The sequence below is a fragment of the Bubalus bubalis genome, chromosome 3 (genome assembly GCF_019923935.1).
Source record: "Bubalus bubalis isolate 160015118507 breed Murrah chromosome 3, NDDB_SH_1, whole genome shotgun sequence".
NCBI classification, from domain to species: domain Eukaryota; kingdom Metazoa; phylum Chordata; class Mammalia; order Artiodactyla; family Bovidae; genus Bubalus; species Bubalus bubalis.
The window spans coordinates 16816296-16838311 of NC_059159.1; the positions used below are offsets into that span (position 1 = coordinate 16816296).

General features: G+C 35.1%; 1 protein-coding gene across 11 annotated transcripts in view; it reads left to right on the top strand.

Moving 5' to 3' along the window:
• The window catches only part of CDC27 (cell division cycle 27), a 57327-nt gene that overhangs the window by 17584 nt on the left and 17727 nt on the right, over positions 1-22016 (top strand). For 5 of the 11 annotated variants that reach the window (XM_025279903.2, XM_006060693.3, XM_025279909.2 and 2 more), the window contains exons 3-12: positions 3714-3861; positions 5440-5565; positions 10432-10529; positions 11276-11430; positions 11536-11747; positions 12711-12825; positions 15065-15198; positions 19326-19425; positions 20365-20572; positions 21164-21336. In XM_025279903.2, coding sequence (XP_025135688.1) covers positions 3714-3861; positions 5440-5565; positions 10432-10529; positions 11276-11430; positions 11536-11747; positions 12711-12825; positions 15065-15198; positions 19326-19425; positions 20365-20572; positions 21164-21336 — 1469 coding nt within the window. The remainder of the gene's footprint in view (positions 1-3713; positions 3862-5439; positions 5566-10431; positions 10530-11275; positions 11431-11535; positions 11748-12710; positions 12826-15064; positions 15199-19325; positions 19426-20364; positions 20573-21163; positions 21337-22016) is intronic. The other 6 variants (XM_025279904.2, XM_006060694.3, XM_025279905.2 and 3 more) reach the window with 3 other exon arrangements.

The window sequence follows — 22016 nt, forward strand, 5'->3', positions numbered from 1 at the left end:
TCTGGCCATCTGCTTTCTCCTTATGTATTGCCATTTCCTTTTAAAATTTCCACCAACCTTCTTATCTGTGGTGTATTTACAACAATCATGTTTTCAAAGTATTTAAAAATATCAACCCCCATTATCTTTAAGTGTAAAACCAGTTAGTACTGAAATTTAGGATGTGAACACACATGAGGAAAATAAAAATTCAGAATAGTATTAAAATACTGAAGTTGTGTATATAGATGAAGTGTTCAACAACAGAAATGACTTTGAAAAGGGTAGAATGAATCTTGCATCATATGTAAAGTATAGCACCCAGGCATTTGAAATCAGTCAGCAAAAAAGTGGTAAGATAGAATCACTTGAGTTTGTGGCTGAACATTACGTATGTAATTTACCCCATGTAAATATCAGATGACTAGTCAGGTATTGTAAATTTTGAAGGTCAATAATAATAATTTAATAATAGCACATACAACTCTTACTATATATCAGGCACTATCCAAAGTTCTTACATATTAACTCATTTAATTCTAACAGCACTAAGTACTTAGAGGTAGGTATCACTGTGTCCTTATTTTACAGATGAAAAAACTGAGGATGGGAGAAGTTAACTTGCCCTGAGTCACATAGCTAATAAGTGATAGTATGGAAATCCAAACTAAAGAAGCAGTTTGGCTCTAGTGTCATTATTCTAATCCATGTGCTGTACTGTCTGTAGGTGATGTGAGAACTTGAAAGATAATCAAGATGAAATGTGTATCACAAATCATAAATGATTCCATAGGTGTTATGCTCTTTGAATACTTAAAACTTAAGTGTTTGTGACAGGGCAGCAAGCACAGTACTCTAACTTCTAAGGAGTTCTCTGTGGTATTTAGAGTTTATCAAGGCTAGATAAAGAGCACTCACCTCAACAAACATTTAAGTCTTACCACCACCGGTCCATTTTGGAAAAGGCTACATACAAATCAACATGAAGAAGAGGTGTCTACCTGGTTTAAAAGCACTGAGAAGCTAATTCATCTTCCCATTTGATGGCAGTGTGTCTGAAGGATGCAAGCTTAAGCTCCTCTTAATTATTTTGAGCTTATATTAAATGACCTACCCTATATTTGAAGCCCAACCTGTTTGTAAGAAGAGGAGTTTCAGTATTGTTCTGTAACTCATCTTTTTCACCTAACAATGCATTCTGAAAAAATGCAGGGTTTTTTTTGGACAAATGTGTTTAGTCATATGGATGTGCCTTGATTTAACTCATACATGATTGATTTATCAGTATTAAGAGTGACTTTGTGGAATCAGTGTTTACTTTATTCCTGATTATAGAATACAGTCATCTCAGGGCCAACCATGGGTTCTGCATCTGGAGGTGCAACCAACTGCAGATGGAGAGCTCAGCTCCAGAGGGTCGACTGTGTATTATGGACCATATAATTCCCAATCATATATTTTGATTAAGGCTCTTAATAAAAGATGGCAAATAAATGTCATGCAGACATTTATAGCTATTTCCAGATCCTGTTATTTTGATCTTTGCACACTTATACTAGCAAAGCCATGATCAGCCTTAGTTTTTCTGAGTTTTGCACTTGAGGCAGCCACTGTCAGTCATTTGAAGTTACTGTTCCAGATGAAATCTATTTGTCAATACTCTTTCCTTTTTAGATTTATTATAGCCACTCACTACTGGTTCACTAGCTATGTTTGGACTGTCAGTTTATTTCTGGGAATCTTCAAAAACCCACCCCTTTCAGTCCATTTATTTCACGATCCTTCCAATTCTCAGTTTACTTCACTATCTTATAGTTTCATTAAGCTTAAGGTTTGATTAAACCTCCAATCTATAATCTCACTTAAACATAGTTGTTAAGTCATCATACTTCAAAAAGTAATTGCACTATGACACTAAAATCATACACACAGTATTTGGTATCTTTATGTTATTATGGAATTTTACCAGTGAAAAATTAACCTAGATATACTCAGTGTTTGAAAACAAACATTTGATGAAGCATTTTTATGGCTCAAAGTTGAACTAGCTTTGGAGAGCCATTGTTTTTTGGTATAATAATTAGTTTTTAAATGCTTAATTTATTAGATGACAAGAAATCAGGCCCTTGCAAAATCTAGACGAAATCACACTTTCTAACTTATGTGAATTAGCACTTGTAGTTCAATGAAATTAACAGTTTGTTCCCATTGCAATAGAGGTCCCCATTCATTTTTTTACTTCTGAATGATACCACTGTAGATCCTATTAACACCTGTACACTAAAATTCTTAGCATTTACTGCATGACATCTTACTGTACATTGTTTTTTATACTAGGGTTTTGTGAAAAATCATAAGATGGACCAGAGAAGTAGAGTTCTGTTGGTTTTTGCTTGTGCATATATGGCATACAACAACAGGAAGGAAAAAAAAAAAAATAACCTTTATAAAAGGAAAATTTCAAGCTACTTTTTTATCCCACATCTTTGAGTTAGCTTTCCAGAAAGATGTGGCAAGTTTATCTGTACTTTAAATTTAGTGATTCACAAAGTTTAGCATGCATCAGAATTACTTGAAGGGTCTATTACCACACAGGTTGCTGGTCCCCACTCCCAGAAGTACTGATTTTAGTGGGTCTGAGCTGAGATGGGGCCCAAGAACTTCATTTCTCACAAGCTCCATGTTGATCCTGGTATAGGGGGCCACACTTGGGGAATCACAGGCTTAAATGGTCCCTCAGTCTCCTGATATTATTACATAACCCATTTTTAGAAGTACAGAACTTAAGAGTTTCCCTCTTTCTATCCTTACCTCTATAGACTCGCATCTGGGGACTTCTCTGGTGGTTAAGACTCTGTGCTTCTACTACAGTTGGTGAGGGTTTGATCCTGGTAGGGGAACTAAGATCCCACGTGTTGTGCATAGTGGCCAAAAAGGGAAAAAAAAAAAAATAGACTGTCATCTGAATTGGTTGGGAGGTTGTGAGGATAGAAGTGGGGTGATGGTCAGTTTGGGAGAGAGTAAATAAAGAAGAATGCTACATTTCATTAACCAGGCATTTCCTAATGTTAAAAGGAAAGAGGTTGATAAATAATTCAGCTCTTGCCATTAAAGAGCAGTTTAATTATTGTTACTGGACAAGTGTCAAGTCAGTCAATTCAATGTTTATATAGTGTGGGTATTCACAATTTAGAATTTTTTTTCCTTTATCTTAAATTATCTTGAATATAATCTACTATGTATTTGGTATTAGAAATAAGTGAGTTTTGTTTGTTTTCCAGTTTGGTCTTTGTTTAATGTAGAAATTTTCAGATTGATAATTAGGTTTATAATGCTGAGTTTCCCTCTCATGAAATTTGACTTCTGTCCTCTCAAAGGATCTCTCAGAAAAATACTACATAAAAATGATGCTTTTCTAATAGTCTGTTTAAGGGCAGTTGTATGCCTGTGTTTGATTTTCTTAAGGATTTATAGAGAATACTACAGTTGTCTTCATTGTATTATTTCCTTTTTTTCTTCTGGAAAGAAGGTAGTCAGGACTTGGGGAACTAACTTTTGTATCAGGAAAGTATTTCTCCTTAATTGAAATTTGAATTAATAAATTGTTTTTTGTATTGAATAACATGCCTAATTTTTTTCGTTATTGCTAAACTTGTTTACGTATCGCTAGATAAACAATAATTACTATTCAACATACTGAATAACGGCCCTTTTTTTTTCATGTTTGTTCTTAGTACACTCAGAAGAAGCCTTGTTTTTACTGGCAACCTGTTATTACCGCTCAGGAAAAGCATATAAAGCATATAGACTTTTGAAAGGACACAGTTGTACTACACCGCAATGTAAATACCTGCTTGCAAAATGTTGTGTTGATCTCAGCAAGTAAGTTTCTAAATCTTTTCTACCTAATTTTGTTCTACTTAACTGTAGAATTCTGGATAAAATTCTTTTGATGGATTAGACTCTGACTCCCTTTCTCCCCTCTTGGTAGTAGAGTTTTGTCTATTTCAGTAACTTTTGAAATGCTGCTGCCTAGTATTTTGTTATGGAGAGATTTTATTGGTATGGTATAAATAGAATTTAAATCTGGAGAAACCTAAGTTGTAACTAATTCCTATGATTTTGTAAAATGATTGTAATAAGCCTGAAAACCTAACTTCCCAGTTCACCTGAGATTAATGCTGCCTTGTGTCTAGACAGTTGTGTAATTAGTTATTTGCCTTTCAAAATCATTCTTTTGGGGAACCATTACTCCTTTTAAGCAAGGGGACAGATTTAGGAGAACACTTCTTTGGCATATGACAGCTCAACCAAGTCAGCTGTCCATATTCTGAATCTGGAGGCAGCTAGAGATTTAGGTAGTTATGTTCAGTCACACTTTTTTCTGTGCTGTGAAAAATGGAATAGTGGTAAAGGTGACTAAACAGATAACTGTAAAGCCTGTATATTTAGTTTATAGGTATACAGTCATAGGATACAAACCCCATTTACTTGATAGGTATACATTGAAAGGATATAAATAAACCCCATAAAGTCTCCATAGTCTGGTAAGTATTTATTTGTCCATTGTCTAATTGAAAACTTTTAAATTACAGCTAAAATATATATATAAAATTTCTGAGACATTTGCTATTGAATTACTTCTACTCCAAAGATTCTAATGTTGAATTCTTTAAAATATATTTATTTAATTTGCCAGTTTCTTAAGCCAGTTCTTACCTTAGACTTTCTTATCCCATTTATAAATATTTATAGTTTAAAAAAAAATCCCACTGATAGTAAAAAAAAACTTTAGATATCACATTTTACGTTTAGGATATATAAGCTTACTTGAGAGTTTTCCACATGATTTAGAAAAAACTTTAAAACATGAACCATTACAAACTCTGATCTGCTAAAAAATATATAGTGAAATCAGGCAAATTTTTTCCCTTTGGGGAATATTTGTAATTTTTATATCAAGAAAACATAATTGATAAAAAGAGGTGAAGTGCTATTCACATTTCAATTGTAAACCTAAAAATAACTGAGGCCATTAAGTATGCAATTTTTAATTAAAATGTTAGTCTTATTTAACCTGCTTGCAAATCCCTACTTCAAGGAATAATAGAACTAAGAAGGACCACCAAATCTGTTAATGAAGTGCTGTTCATATTTTTCCCCCAGCGTAACAGTCTTCCATTTCTTTTGATGTGAGTAATGTGTATGTTGCTCAGACTAGATGTGTACATACAGACTAAAGGTAACTATTTCTGTTTTTAAAGGGTAAGACTGAAATTTTAAGATGGTAAATTCCCAATCTCCCAAATGATTCTTAATAAATGTTTATTGCTATTCTAAAGGTACCATGAACTTTTTACTTTATCTCCATAGTAAGAGGTACATTGGTAATGAAGAATGTCTTAACACACTGTGCTTTTTATATTGACTTTTTAAAAAATCTGAATGTGTGTTTTAAAGGCTTGCAGAAGGGGAACAGATCTTATCTGGTGGAGTGTTTAATAAGCAGAAAAGCCATGATGATATTGTTACTGAGTTTGGTGATTCAGCTTGCTTTACTCTTTCATTGTTGGGACATGTATATTGGTAAGTAAGAATGACTGAAATTATCAGAAAATTGTTTCTAGCACTAGAATGAACTACTACTCAACGATAAAGAGGAACAAACTATTGATAAACATGATAATTTGGGTGGATTTCAAGAGCATTATGGCAAGTGAAAAAAGGCCAATTTCAAAAATTTGCATATTCTGTGATAGGATTAATAGAACATTATTGTTATGACACAGTTACAGTGAGAGAGACAGATCAGTGGTTCTCAGACATGAGAGTTGGGGCAAGAGTACTGGGGCTGTAGAGAGGTAGCTAAAGGAATTTGTTTGGGACTTTGGAACAGTTCTATATCCTGATTGTAGTGGTACTTACCCAAATATATACATGTGATAAAACTTCATAAAAACTATACACAAACAAATAAGTGCACGCAAAAACTGCTGAAATCCAAATTAAATCTGTGGTTTAGTTTACCATATTATTGTGCTTAGTCACTCAGTCTTGTCCGACTCTTTGCAACCACATGGACTGCAGCCAGCCAGGCTCCTCTGTCCATGGGGATTCTACAGGCATGATATGGAGTGGTTTGCCTATCCCTTTTCCAGGGGATCTTCCCGACCCCAGGAATGGAACTGGAGTCTCCTGCATTGCAGATGGATTCTGTGCCAGCTGAGCTACCACGGAAGCCCTTACTGTATTATACTACTATCAATTTCCCAGATTTGATAATTGTACTATGGTTACGTTGAAAGCTATTATTAAGGGAAGCTGGGTGTAGGGAATTCTATACTATTTTTTCAACTTCTATGTGAGTCTAAAATTATATCAAAATAAAGTTTAATAAAATAAAGGGAAGGTATTAAATCACAGAAATGCTGTATATATTACTAGTTGTTTTATTTTTATTTTTTTAGTTTTCTTTTTTCTTTTTTTTTACTTTACAATATTGATTTGGTTTTGCCATACATCAGCATGAATCTGCCACGGGTGTACATGTGTTGCCAATCCTGAACCCCCCTCCCACCTCCCTCCCTATACCATCCCTCTGGGTCATCCCAGTGCACCAGCCCCAAGCTTCCTGTATCCTGCATCAAACCTGGACTGGTGATTCACTTCTTATATGTTATTATACATGTTTCAATGCCATTCTCCCAAATCATCCCCGCCTCCCTCTCCCACAGAGTCCAAAAGACTGTTCTATACATCTGTGTCTCTTTTGCTATCTCGCATACAGGGTTGTCGTTACCATCTTTCTAAATTCTGTATATGTGTTAGTGTACTGTATTGGTGTTTTTACTAGTTATTTTAAAACAAGATCATTTGTTTAAAAGTTTTTGAAGGTACTTTTGTATCAAGTCCTAACCATGAAGGAAGGTTTTTCCTCTTTTTCAGAGAAACAATAATTTTTATTTATCATAAAGATTAAAAGGTCAGGTATCCAATAGGGCACAACCCTGCTCCCAAAACTGGCTTTTCATTTCAACCATCATATGCCTGTTGTGACCAAAGTTGCACTCAGTAATTTAGAAACCTCCTTGTTATAGTTTTGAAGCTACAGCTTGTTATCTTTTATCTCCAGTACTTTGATATAGACATTTCATTAGTCTCTTTGTCTACAGTAGCACATGAGACTTGCATCTTTAAGGCATGACTGATTCTAAGTCTAGTTCTTAGATTAACCTGTTTCTTCCAGTACCATTTAAATAGCTATTTTCAACCCCAATCCTTTGGAAAACTCCTTTCTGAGTTTTAGTTTTTAAAAAAATTGACCTAAAATTGGGACACTCCAGGCAGCTTAATTTTATTAAATCTTTCCCTCCTTTTATCTCTCTATTGAGTAATTATAGGTCTGTCTCCCAGATGTGACTACTATAACTCCACATCTGGCTCCTTCCCCAATTTTTTTTTAATTGAAGGATAATTGCTTCACAGAATTTTCTTGTTTTCTGTCAAACCTGAACATGAATCAGCCATAGGTATACATATATCTCCTCTCTTTTTAATCTCCCTCCCCATCCCATCCCTCTAGCTTGATACAGAGTCCCTGTTTGAGTTTCCTGAGCCATACAGCAAATTCCCGTTGGCTGTCCATTTTACATATGGTAATCTACGTTTCCATGTTACTCTTTCCATACATCTCACCTGCTCCTCCCCTCTCCCCATATCCGTAAGTCTGTTCTCTGTGTCTTTTTCTCCATTGCTGCCCTGCAAATAAACTCTTCAGTACCATTTTTATAGATTCTGTATATATGCATTAGTATACGATATTTATCTTTCTGACTTATTTACTCTGTATAATAGGCTTTAGGTTCATCCACCTCATGAGAACTGACTCAAGAGTGTTCCTTTTTATGGCTGAGTAATACTCCATTGTGTGTATGTACACCACAACTTCTTTATCCATTTATCTGTCAATGGACATCTAGGTTGCCTCCATGTTCTAACTATTGTAAATAGTGCTGCAGTGAACAATAGGATAAATGTGTCTTTTTCAATTTTGGTTTTCTCAGGGTATATGCCTAGGAGTGGGACTGCTGGGTCATATGGTGGTTTTGGAGAAGGAAATGGCAACCCACTCCAGTACTCTTGCCTGGAAAATTCCATGGACCAAGGAGCCTGGTAGGCTACAGTCCATAGGGTCACAAAGAGTCAGACACAACTGAGCGACTTCACTTCACTTCACTTCATGGTGGTTTTATTCCTAGTTTTTTAAGGAATCTCCATACCATCTTCCATAGTGGCTGTATCAATTTACATTGAATGTAATTTAAATTATATTTAATGTATCAATTTACATTCCCACCAACAGTGCAAGAGAGGTCCCTTTTCTCCACACCCTCTCCAGCATTTATTGTTTGTAGACTTTTTGATGATGGCCTCCTTTCTGACCAGTGTGAGGTGATATCTCACTGTAGTTTTGATTTGCATTTCTCTAATAATGAGCGATGTTGAGCATCTTTCATGTGTTTGTTAGCCATCTGTATGTCTTCTTTGAAGAAATGTCTGTTTAGCTCTTTTCCCCACTTTTTGATTGGGTTGTTTTTTTCTGGTGTTGAGTTGTCCCAATTAACTTTTATATTATTTGTACATACCAGTATCTATCTTTGTGTGTGTATGTGTGTGTGTATCTAATCTCTTCTTGGTAGACATTTTGTTCTACATTTATTTTATGGTCTATTAATCAGATCATGAGAAATCTAGTTTGCTATTCTCAGAAAGCTTATAATCAATTGTAAGAGAGCACATGGAAGATAAATAAATAGACAAACCATACTTAGTTATAGACATGGTGAGGGGCTGTATAACATAAGTTAGTTTTGGTATAATCTTCAAACATTGAGTTTTCACTGTATTTTTCTTTTTCTGGCCTTATATTAAAAGTTCCCAAGCATTCATTGTCCGCTTTCCACTCCTAATTTTTACTTTCCAAAAATACTCTTATATCTCTGTTTCCTGTTTTTACCCTGCTATACATGGTAAATGAATATATCATTCTTGTTACAGTTATTTTCCCTTTAAGAAATTTCATCTAAGCAATCCTTAGATACAGACTTTGATAAAACTTATATTTTCTGAAAGTTTGTCTCCTTCCCCTCTTTCTTTCTGTGTCCATGTGTTTATTGAGTCAGATTAGACAAATCTGGGAAGCTAAATAAGCTTCAACTAGTGGTACTTTCTTGTCTTTATTACATCATTTATTCTAGTTTCTACTCACTTGCAAAATTTGAAAATAAGGCACATTAATATATAGTTCCCCAAGGGGATCTTTTTTTCATTTCTCTGATGTATACTGACAGCACGTAAACAGATTATGTGTTTTAACTGATAGTTTCATTTGAGGGTTGTTTAGTTCAATGCCATCTGGTCCTTTATAAAACCTCGGGGTTTTGGGAAAATTGCTGTATCTTAATTTTTTTCCTTTAGATAATGAAGAATTTCAGTCTTAAACCAGGTCAGTAGTATTTTTTAACCTGAAAGCTCTACAAGTCTTACTAACCCTCAATCTCGTCTTCTCTCCCATTTAAAAGCTAGGGAGGCCACAATGCTGTTCTCATAATTTCCAGATTGTTTCAAGTATATAGGGTCCTAAGAATGTTGTCCATGTTTTGAATGTAAGCCTTTATACACACAATTTAGAAACATGAATTTTCCTTTTTGTTAAGAGCTGCCACCTTTACTTTGTTAAAATATCTTCTCATTTAAATATGCTATATTTAAAGCATTTAAGTCACTTTCAAAATTACCACTGGGATTTATATTTAAAATCAAGAATAAGACTGAAATATTTGCGTGTTTCCCATGCTGCTGCTGCTGCTGCTAAGTCGCTTCAGTCGTGTCCGACTCTGTGCGACCCCAGAGACGGCAGCCCACCAGGCTCCGCCATCCCTGGGATTCTCCAGGCAAGAACACTGGAATAGGTTGCCATTTCCTTCTCCAATGCATGAAAGTGAAAAGTGAAAGGGAAGTCGCTCAGTCGTGTCCAACTCTTCGCGACCCCATGGACCGCAGCCCACCAGGCTCCTCCATCCATGGGATTTTCCAGGCAAGAGTACTGGAGTGGGGTGCCATCGCCTTCTCCATATCGCCTCATTAACTGTAATGTCCAAAAGGAAATGAAAAGCAATTATAGTATCTAAGAAAGCAATGATTGTTTGTTTGTTTTGTTAACATGCCTTTCAATTCATGTTCTATTTGCTTTCACCTGACTTTTGACTTGAAATACCCTAAATAATAGAGATTGGAGGATAGTAAGAAGGAGAAATTGATCATTTAAGGAAGAATTTAGAAGAGAAGGCACAGAACTTACATAAGATTTACCTAATTTTCTGTAACAAATTTTCTTTGTAATAGATGTTTTAGGTTTTATAGCTTGTCTGATCTATTTGTTTGTCTTTACAGCAAGACAGATCGGCTTGCCAAAGGATCAGAATGTTACCAAAAGAGCCTTAGTTTAAATCCTTTCCTCTGGTCCCCCTTTGAATCATTATGTGAAATAGGTAAGTTTGTAGAGGTGGTTAGGGGAGGGTTCTCCCATTTCTTCTTCCCTTTTTTTCCCCCTGCTTAATTTTTGGAAAATGATACAAATTATATATCCACAAGACAAATATTTTTCAAAGCTAAAGGCTTTTAAAGTTGAGAACAAGAAGTAAGGTAGAATCATGTTTCAGGAATAACGTGGCCTTTCTTGTGTCCTCAAGGAATGAATTGTGTTGTGAGTATAAAGTTAGCCAAAATAGCATTCTGGATAAGAAAAGAAATAAGTAAAATACCCAGAGACATGGATAATATGGGGTGGGGAGTTGTCATAGTATATATGCTCTAGGAGGCATGAAGGATCATTTTAAAATGTTGTGTCGATATACATTTAAGTGCTTAAAATTTTATTTTGATTTTTAGAAGGTTTCACCTCTCCACCCTCATTTCTTACCCTGAGCAAAATGAGGTCTAGTTGCTTTCTGCTTTTAAACACAGAAATCTGTACTTTCTTGTGATTTATTATATTTAAAGTCAGTTTCATTGTGGTTTAACTTATTTCCTAAATGTACAGCTCTATCTTTGGTGTACACTTTTACAGTACACTGATGGATGAGCTTTTGGGAGATAAATCTGATTCACTGAAATAGATAGAACTTTAAAACTCTGCATAAGGCTTTATTTTTGCTGGCTTATGCTTTTTTTTTTTTTTTTTTTAATTTAACCTTCATTTCCTCAGAAGCAAACTTTTTTTTTCCCCCCTTCACAGGTGAAAAGCCAGATCCTGACCAAACATTTAAATTAACATCTTTACAGAACTTTAGCAGCTGTCTGCCGAACTCTTGCACAACACTAGTATCTAATCATAGTTTATCTCACAGACAGCCTGAGACAGTTCTTACAGAAACACCCCAGGACACAATTGTAAGTGTATTATACACTAGTGTTAAAAATATTGTGAAAATGAAAAATAGTGATCTGAGCTAAATAATGTATTGTAAATGACATGGTAGAAATTTTCTGTTTCAGGAATTAAACAGACTGAATTTAGAATCTTCCAATTCAAAGTACTCGTTGAATACAGATTCTTCAGTGTCTTATATTGATTCGGCTGTAATTTCACCAGATACTGTCCCTCTTGGGACAGGAACTTCCATATTATCTAAACAGGTTCAAAATAAACCAAAAACTGGTCGAAGTTTATTAGGAGGACCAGCTGCTCTTAGCCCATTAACCCCAAGGTAAGACAAATAAAAGATACTTTAAAATGTGCTGTAATATTAAATGATCTTAGAGTAATTCCTATATTAGTAATATAAATTAATATGAACAGCAACTTCTAAATCATTATGGAAATAGAGATATTTAATAAGTCAATAATGAGTCTGTTCCATTTTCAAAAAATGAAGTAATAGAAATAGAGTATCTGTGACAAGAATTTCATATTAAGTGTTGGAGAAAATTTTTAAACTTAAGCATTCCTTATTCAGCTGTTGTATGCATTAAAAGATACTCTGTTTATGACTATGCGTCAGTGAATAGCAGTGAACCTTTTAAAATGTTGGGATGCTTATAATCAGTGATAAATGGTTAAAGTGCTATATTCCAAAATGGAAAAGGATTGACACCTATCAATATATGAAGTGTTTTGTGAAGTTTTTTAGAAATATATATATATGTATAAATACAGGAACCCAGGCCAGAGGATGCATTTCTCAAAGAATCAAAATAAAAAATGATATGCTAGGACAGACTGTGAATTGGGTCCCAGGGCCAGGAAATTACTTAAATAGTATGACCATGAGATTACAAAACTCATTGATTCCACAGATGCGTTCATTGGTCTCTAAGGATATTTTCTCTGTAATAGTGTCTAAATCACATAAATTCCAAGAATTTGAACTAATTTGATCATTTGGATCTAAGCTTTTACACAGCTACTCTTTTTTATTTCTAATAAATCTCCTGAGATCTGTAGTTACTGCTCAGTTTAGTTCCTTATTTGATTTTTTTTTTTTTAATTTTAGTTTTGGTGGGTGGAATAGTCTATATTCACAGCTTATTTTTAATCTGCCCCTTAGATCCTCAATGCCCCCAAGACTGATTTGCCATTCTCTTCCTTTTAGACCTTCTAATTTAAGTATACTGCTGCTTTATATATGCCTTGATGACTTTTTGACACCTTGATTTCAACCTCTTCTCAGTTTTGGGATTTTGCCATTAGAAACCCCAAGTCCTGGAGATGGATCCTATTTACAAAACTACACTAATACATCTTCTGTAATTGACGTGCCACCCACCGGAGCCCCTTCAAAAAAGGTATTTTCCGTGTAAAATACAGTGAATTACTGTTGCCTTAGAGAAGTTATCTAAATGTGAAAGAAGGTCATCATTATCGTAGCCTCCTGGTTATAGTAGGAGACACAAAGCTGGTTGCTCTTTTGACCACGTAAGTTTGTAACTCACAAGTGTAGTTTATTTTGGCATATAGCTAATTAAGCATATTCAGATTTTTACTTTTAAGTTCCTTTTTTTAAAAAACAAAATTAAGATGACCACTTTGAATGTAAATAAAGGAAATTATACCTGCCATGGTTTTTGCTTGTCCCCACCAGTATATTTGTTTTTTAGTTGTACTAATATTAACATGAAAAAAGATGACTCACATAAAGCTAGCTCTTTATGATAATAAAATTTTTATGGTGGATCTCAGGTGTGGAGTTAAAGTGTAGTAAAATGAAAAATATTTCATAGTATCTTTATAGTAAATACTGCAATAAGACTGCATTGCAACTGTGACTCTTTATAATGTTCTTTTACTGTCTGTGGCAGTAGAGGCCAAAATGAGGTTTATTTAAAATACATCTGTGGTGCAGGGTATCTTATGTGAGAATTAAATTAGGTTATATATGTAAATGCCTGTTGCTGTGCATAATGGATATTTAAGAAATGAAAGCTAAATGACTCATACTGGTATGCGAATGACTGAGATAGCCCTTTTACCCTCACAGAAACATGTTTCTTCTTGTTTTGTTTTAACTGTTTTACTCCTGAACTTTAGCAAAGTTTTTTTATATGATAGCTTCTTAATGAGTGATAATAGGAACTCCAAGAGTGGTAAACGTGGACTAAAAGTATTTAATATGGAGATTGTGTTTTAAACTGGATTTTTTTTAAGTTGGCAACTACCTGCTATTGTATTATTATGAGAGTGACATATATGTGGAAATTAGTTTATTACAGTTATAAGAAGACATAACAGGACAGTGGTTAGCATGCCAGGGGAAGTAGGCCAAAACCATGAGTCAGAGTAATTAAGGACAAGTTAGGTAGTGAACGCGTATATGATTTCATTGCCCAGTCTAAGCCTCTTCTGCCTCTATTCTTTTACTCTATTACAAGACATTCCTGGAAAAGCTATACTTCCAGATCTGCCTGCAGTATCAACTAAAAATATCAAACCAAGTAGTGAGTTCAGCAGATAGTTCTTTGTTAAATAAGGAAGGGCCAGAAAATAGGTGAAACTATTCAGTGGATAGTTATAGAGGAAAGAATATGACCAAGTGATAGATACAATTATTAAAGGGTTAAAATGACCATGCTCTCCTAGAGAAAGAGAGAGTTGCTAAGGAACTTAATTTAAAACAGTGGAAGAAAGAGGGGCCAGAAAATGAAGTGGTAGAACAAATAATCAAGATACTATACTAAATATTTTAGAAATTACACAAAGTTTCAGAAGGGGGAGGCAGGTGGGCATGATGTTAAATGTTGAGAAGGCCAAAATAAGGCTTTCATATATGGTGAGAATGTAATTATTAGTGATTATTTATAATGTGCAATTTCAGAATTATATACAGTGACTATCACAGTAACTAATTTTTGGAGAAATTTATTTGGTAGTAAAATTTTTTTTTCAATATCTACTGACACAGAGACCACTTTATAAAAAAGTTAAGTGATGAAAATAAATAGAAATAAGGTGATAAATTAGAGAAGAGAGAAGGGGCAAGCACAGTCCACAAGATTGAATACATCAAAAAGACATACTAATTCCATGCAATATTCTTAGAATTTGGAAAATAACCCAGTGATTTTTTTTTTAATCTACTAATCTGAATTACTCTAAGACTGTCTTTATTAAGTGCCAAAGAAGGGATATAAAATCTTACTGTATTATTTTTTATGTATACTAAATTAGATCATAACTCTTGAGAATAGTAGCTGTCTTAAAATTTTTTAGCACTTAGCCCCAACTGGGAAAATTACATAATAAATGGCTTGTAGGAATCTTAAACCTTTCCTTGATAACTAAAGTCGAAAGATGAAAAGATAGTACAAGGGTAAAAATATTGAGCTTAATATGAGGAAATAGGATGATGTTCATTCTAATATATCAATAATTAATTAACCTAAAATGACATCAATAATGACATTAATAGTTTGTGTTTTCAGATGACAGACAATATAGAATATGAAGTCTTGTATTGGGGAAATGTAGATGGGTACATCATGATGTCTTTTACCACTCACAATGCAATTTATAATTCACAAACTTTAGACTTTTTGTGTTTTACAGTCTGTTGCCAGAATCGGCCAAACTGGAACAAAGTCTGTCTTCTCACAGAGTGGAAACAGTCGAGAGGTAACTCCAGTTCTTGTTGCACAGACACAAAGTTCTGGCCCACAAACAAGGTATTTATTTGGTCTCATTATTTGATATTGTTTAGCTTTTCTTGTTGTGAAACAGTTCTTCAGTTTAGGCAGGTTGTTTTGACTGTTCCAAGAATTCTAGAATGACTGTTGTAAATTTTGAATATGTTAAATTTGTAATTTCCAACTTACTGAAAAAGGAAATTTAATTTTTGAGTATTACAATGCAAATCAAGACAAGAGTTAGCTAAAATACCTTTTTATTCTAATTGCCTCGTGAGGTTGTTTAAACTAGATATTCTTAGCACTCCTCCAAAATAATTTTTTTTTTTTATGTAACCTTCTCCAGTGATCAAGTACAGATAGATTATTTTCCCCTTCCCCTATTATGCATTTCTATAAGTAGCTCATAGTATGAATCTGCCGATAAATCTTCAAATGATGAATCCACTTCCACACAGAAATGGTGTTAAATAGGATTTCTTTTCCTATTCAAGGCCTCAAAAGTAAATTATAGCTAATATATTAAGAGAAAGCTACAACTTTACCTCCTAAAATAGTGAACATGTACCATAAGTCTTAAAACAGGTACACATGTGCATATACCTTGACTATATAAAAGGCCTCAGTATTTCTAAAATGCCTGGCTGGTAAGTCTCATGAATGCCAACTCTCAGGTAGGTGGCAATGATTGCCTAGGGCTCAGTGATAAGAAGGAGCCTGAGCCTCCTGCAGAGCACATTAATAGGCCAAATATATGTTAGTCTTCAAGAATATATAAACATAATTTACTGAATTATGCATTTCATTTAAACAAATGTACTAACTGTAATACACATGAATTACATTAATTTTGCCTTCTTTGTATTACTAATTCCTTTTTATCTTCTTTTCTTAGTTGATGTATAGTTGATGTGTACCACTGTACCTTCTTTATTGCCTGTTTTAGTTTCCAACAGCTGCCCTAGCAAAGTACCGCAAGCTGGGTGGCTTAAAACAACAGAAATGTATTCACTCACAGTTGTATCTGAAATCAAGGTATTGGCTAGGGCCGTCACTAGGGGAGGATCCTTATCTCTTCCAGCTTCTGGTTGCCCCAGGCATTCCTTATTTTGTGGTAGGCAACTCAGTATTTCCCTGTCTCCACGTAGCCATCTTCCCTGTGTGCCTCTGTATTCAAATTTCCTTTTTCTTATTAGGACATCTGTCATATTGAATTAGCGCCCACCGTGATGACCTCATCTTAAGTTAATTACATCCACAAAAGACCATATTTCCCAAAAAGTTCACATTAACAGTACTGGAGGTTAGGACTTCATCATATCCCTTTGGGAGACACAGTTCAACCCATCAGATCAGTCGCTCAGTCGTGTCCGACTCTTCACGACCCCATGAATTGCAGCACACCAGGCCTCCCTGTCCATCACCAACACCTGGAGTTCACTCAGACTCACGTCCATCGAGTCAGTGATGCCATCCAGCCATCTCATCCTCTGTCGTCCCCTTCTCCTCTTGCCCCCAATCCTTCCCAGCATCAGAGTCTTTTCCTGTGAGTCAACTGTTCGCATGAGGTGGCCAAAGTACTGGAGTTTCAGCTTTAGCCTCATTCCTTCCAAAGAAATCCCAGGGCTGATCTCCTTCAGAATGGACTGGTTGGATCTCCTTGCAGTCCAAGGGACTCTCAAGAGTCTTCTCCAACACCACAGTTCAAAAGCATCAATTCTTCAGCACTCAGCCTTCTTCACAGTCCAACTCTCACATCCATACATGACCACAGGAAAAACCATAGCCTTGACTAGACGGACCTTTATTGGCAAAGTAATGTCTCTGCTTTTGAATATGCTATCTAGATTGGTCATAACTTTCCTTCCAAGGAGTAAGCGTCTTTTAATTTCATGGCTGCAGTCACCATCTGCAGTGATTTTGGAGCCCAGAAAAATAAAGTCTGACACTGTTTCCACTGTTTCCCCATCTACTTGCCATGAAGTGATGGGACCAGATGCCATGATCTTCGTTTGCTGAATGTTGAGCTTTAAGCCCACTTTTTCACTCTCCACTTTCACTTTCATCAAGAGGCTTTTGAGTTCCTCTTCACTTTCTGCCATAAGGGTAGTGTCATCTGCATATCTGAGGTTATTGATATTTCTCCCGGCCATCTTGATGCCAGCTTGTGTTTCTTCCAGTCCAGCGTTTCTCATGATGTACTCTGCATATAAATTAAATAAACAGGGAGACAATATACAGCCTTGACGTACTCCTTTTCCTATTTGGAACCAGTCTGTTGTCCCATGTCCAGTTCTAACTGTTGCTTCCTGACCTGCATACAAATTTCTCAAGAGGCAGGTCAGGTGGTCTGGTATTCCCATCTCTTTCAGAATTTTCCACAGTTGATTGTGGTCCACACAGTCAAAGGCTTTGACATAGTCAATAAAGCAGAAATAGATGTTTTTCTGGAACTCTCTTGCTTTTTCCATGATCCAGCAGATGTTGGCAATTTGATCTCTGGTTCCTCTGCCTTTTCTAAAACCAGCTTGAACATCAGGAAGTTCACGGTTCACATATTGCTGAAGCCTGGCTTGGAGAATTTTGAGCATTACTTTACTAGCGTGTGAGATGAGTGCAATTGTGCGGTAGTTTGAGCATTCTTCGGCATTGCCGTTCTTTAGGATTGGAATGAAAACTGACCTTTTCCTGTCCTGTGGCCACTGCTGAGTTTTCCAAATTTGCTGGCATATTGAGTGCAGCAGTTTCACAGCATCATCTTTCAGGATTTGAAAGAGCTCCACTGGAATTCCATCACCTCTACTAGCATAGCATTGCCTTATTAACAATTACTCTTTATCTTGTCATTTTAGAGGTTGTTTTAGGGTTTATATATTTTAATTCCTGTATAATTTAAGTATTAGATATAAATAAACATATGGTTTTGACTGATCTATATTTTTCTCAGAAAAAATTTTATAAAAACAAAAGTCTTCAAAGTTACTTAATTTGAAATGCAACAATTCTGAAAATAAATCATATTGACTAACTAGTATTTAAGGTACATTAGCTTTAAGCGTAATTATACAGGAATTATATAAATTCTTAAATTATACAGGAATCCTTAAATTATACAGGAATATATATAGGGTTTATATATTTTAACTTATCAAAGTCTACCTTCAAGTAATACTGTACCATGTCACTTAGAGGATAAACCTTGTAATGTATATTTTCATACTCGTCTTCTCAGTCTCTATGCTGTTGTCATATATTTTACTTCTACAGAGTGATTAACATTTCCTGTAGTCTAGGTCTACAGGAAAATTACCATGAATTTTTTCAGCCTTTGTATGTTCAAAAGAAAGTTTTAATTTCACCTTTGTTTTTATTTTTGATTGGTATTTTCATGGTATGGAATTCTAATTGACAGGTTTTTTCCTTTACATTGCTCTACTGTCTCCTTGTCTGCATTGTTTCTGATAAGAAACCTCTTGCCATCCTTATTTTTGTTTCTGTGTATGTAATCTGTCTCTTTTCTCTGACTCTTAAGATTTTTTCATTATCACTGATATTAATCCATTTGATTATGCTCTAGTGTGTTTTCTCCTTTCTTGGGCTTCAAATTCATTGAGCTCCTTGGATCTGTTAGTTGAAAGGTTTCATCAAATTTAGCTAATTTTTGGCCATTATTTCTTCAAATACAAATACTTTTACTGTCCATGTTCCCCTCTCTCATTCTGCAGAATAATCCCTTGATGTGGCTGTTTGAACTTACAGGGTAATAACTTCTCAGGTCTCAATTGTTCTAGTAATATTTATTTAGCAAATATCCCACATTTAGACTATGTCTAGCTTTCTTTTTTCTTAACTTGCTATAGTTCCAAATAAGGACTAAAGATAATTGGTTTATAGAGGTTTACTATTTATTGACCCAGAACTTTTATGTGGATTGTTTTATGTTTGAATGAGCAGTTTAAATAGAGTGAAGTCTGTGCTTTAATTTATATCATTTTATGGTAACAAGAATAGTTCTTTAAATGAGTTTTCATAGGAGGGTGAGGAAAGGATTGATCTCATCAATTTTAGAATACAAACATGTTGAATGCATATTTTTAATAAACTTGAAATAATAGTTAATGGTCATAAACAGGTTTTTTAAATATCTACTTTTATAACTTTTTTAGTACAACACCTCAGGTATTGAGCCCCACTATCACATCTCCCCCAAATGCACTGCCTCGAAGAAGTTCGCGACTTTTTACTAGTGACAGCTCTACAACCAAGGTAATTTAAAAACTTCTGTATGTCACATTTATTTAATACTTCCTCCTCTGAAACTTCTGTTCATTGATGACTCATTCTCTAATGAATACATTAGGAGACTATTTAACATTTTTTTAATGTTAAAATTACAAAATTACAGAGATGGAGAGGAGATCAATGGTTACTAGGAGTTAGGACTGAGGGGACGATATGTCTTTTATAGCGTAGAACAAAGGAATTTCTTTTTGTAGTGGTAGAATAGTCCTGAATCTTTATTGTGGTAGTTGATTAAATAAATCCATACATGTAACACAATTTCACAGAACTGTACACACCGAAATTTTTTAAAAGGTCCATGTGAAAACTGATGAAATCCAAGTAAGATCTATAGTTTTAATTGCTAGTATTGCAGCAATTCCAGTTTCCTGGATTTGATGGTATACTGTGGTTATGTCACATGTGTCCATTGGGAAAGATTGTGGAAAGAGTGAACGAAAATTTTTTGTTTTCTTTGCACATTTCTTTGGACAGCTGGAAAGTTTTATACCTTTGGTAAATTTTCTTCATCCATTGACAAATATTATGGACAGTCTTTAATTGTGACATATAGATCAGCAGTTTTATACCTTACAGATTTCAGTGCTCTGAGACAATTAGGTAGTTGCTGTATCTCCTTACTTTCTTATTTTTAGTTAATAAATGAAAGTGATATACTTTGAATAAAGAGAAACGCTTAAAGCTAATGTACCTTAAATACTAGTTAGTCAATATGATTTATTTTCAGAATTGTTGCATTTCAAATTAAGTAACTTTGAAGACTTTTGTTTTTATAAAATTTTTTCTGAGAAAAATATAGATCAGTCAAAACCATATGTTTATTTATATCTAATACTTAAAGGGTTAGATAGATGTTTAAAATACATGAGTATAACAAGTATGAAATTTTCCTTCTTGTTACAGGAGAATAGCAAAAAATTAAAAATGAAGTTTCCACCTAAAATCCCAAACAGAAAAACAAAAAGTAAAACTAATAAAGGAGGAATAACTCAACCTAACATAAATGATAGCCTGGAAATCACAAAATTAGATTCTTCAATCATTTCAGAAGGAAAAATCTCCACAATTACACCTCAGATCCAGGCATTTAATCTACAGAAAGCAGCAGCAGGTCTGTTTTAAAAGCTTAAAATCTTCTTTATATTTTATTTTATTCACTGGTTTTAAGTAAGTTTATTTATGTTCATTAAAGAAACATTTTTTTTCTGGATAGATGTTGGCATTTTTTTTTTCTTTTTCTTTTTTATTCATTTTATTATTTATTCATTTTTAGTTTTGGCTGTGCTGGGTCTTCATTGCTGCTGTGGGCTTTTTCTCAGGGGCTGCTCTCTAGTTGTGGTGCGTGGGCTTCTCATCTCAATGCAGTGGCATTTCCTGTTATGGAGCACAGGCTTTAGGTCCATGGGCTTCAGTAGTTGGGGCACGTGGGCTTATTTGTTGCAGCTCCCAGGCTCCAGAGCTCTGGTTCAATAGTTGTGGTGCACGGGCTTAGTCGCTCTGCGGCATGTGGGATCTTCCTGGACCAGATATTTATTGAACCTGTGTCTCCTGCATTGGCAGGCAGATTCTTTTCCACTGGGCCACCAGGGAAGCCCAGTGTTGGAAAGTTTAATGAAATATTTTTTAATTAGCCTTCCTAGAAAACCAGGCAGCTTTATTGTGTTTTTTTTTCCCCTTTGTTTACTACATTATTTTCTCCCAGAAGGTTTGATGAGCCTTCTTCGTGAAATGGGAAAAGGTTATTTAGCTTTGTGTTCATACAACTGCAAAGAAGCTATTAATATCTTGAGCCACCTACCTTCTCACCACTACAATACTGGTTGGGTGCTGTGCCAAATTGGAAGGGCCTATTTCGAACTTTCAGAGTACATGCAAGTAAGTATTTAAAAAGTTACATATGCCTTTCTAGAGATAATTTAAATTTAATTAAAATTATGTTTAAGAAGGCTAGATCTAAAGGGTCAATATTATGTAATGTCTTTATTTTGTCAATATTAATAACTTATCAGTTCAGTTCTTTCTTGTGTTAAGGGTAATTTGAATTCTTTGGGATTACTTGAGATAGATTTGTAGAGAACCAAAGTAATTCTTACATGGAACATTTGTACTCTACTTACTTGGATCTGAAAATATGTATTTACCATGTAATAGACCTTTATAATGGAGAAGGCAATGGCAACCCACTCCAGTACTCTTGCCTGGAAAGTCCCATGGTTGGAGGAGCCTGGTAGGCTGCAGTCCATGGGGTCGCGAAGAGTCGGACATGACTGAGCGACTTCACTTTCACTTTTCACTTTCATGCATTGGAGAAAGAAATGGCAACCCACTCCAGTGTTCTTGCCTGGAGCATCCCAGGGACAGGGGAGCCTGGTGGGCTACTGTCTGTGGGGTCGCACAGAGTCAGACACGACTGAAGCGACTTAGCAGCAGCAGCAGCAGACCTTTATAACAGAGAAGGCAATGGCAACCCACTACAGTACTCTTGCCTGGAAAATCCCATGGACAGAGGAGCCTGGTAGGCTGCAATCCATGGGGTCACGAAGAGTCGGACACGA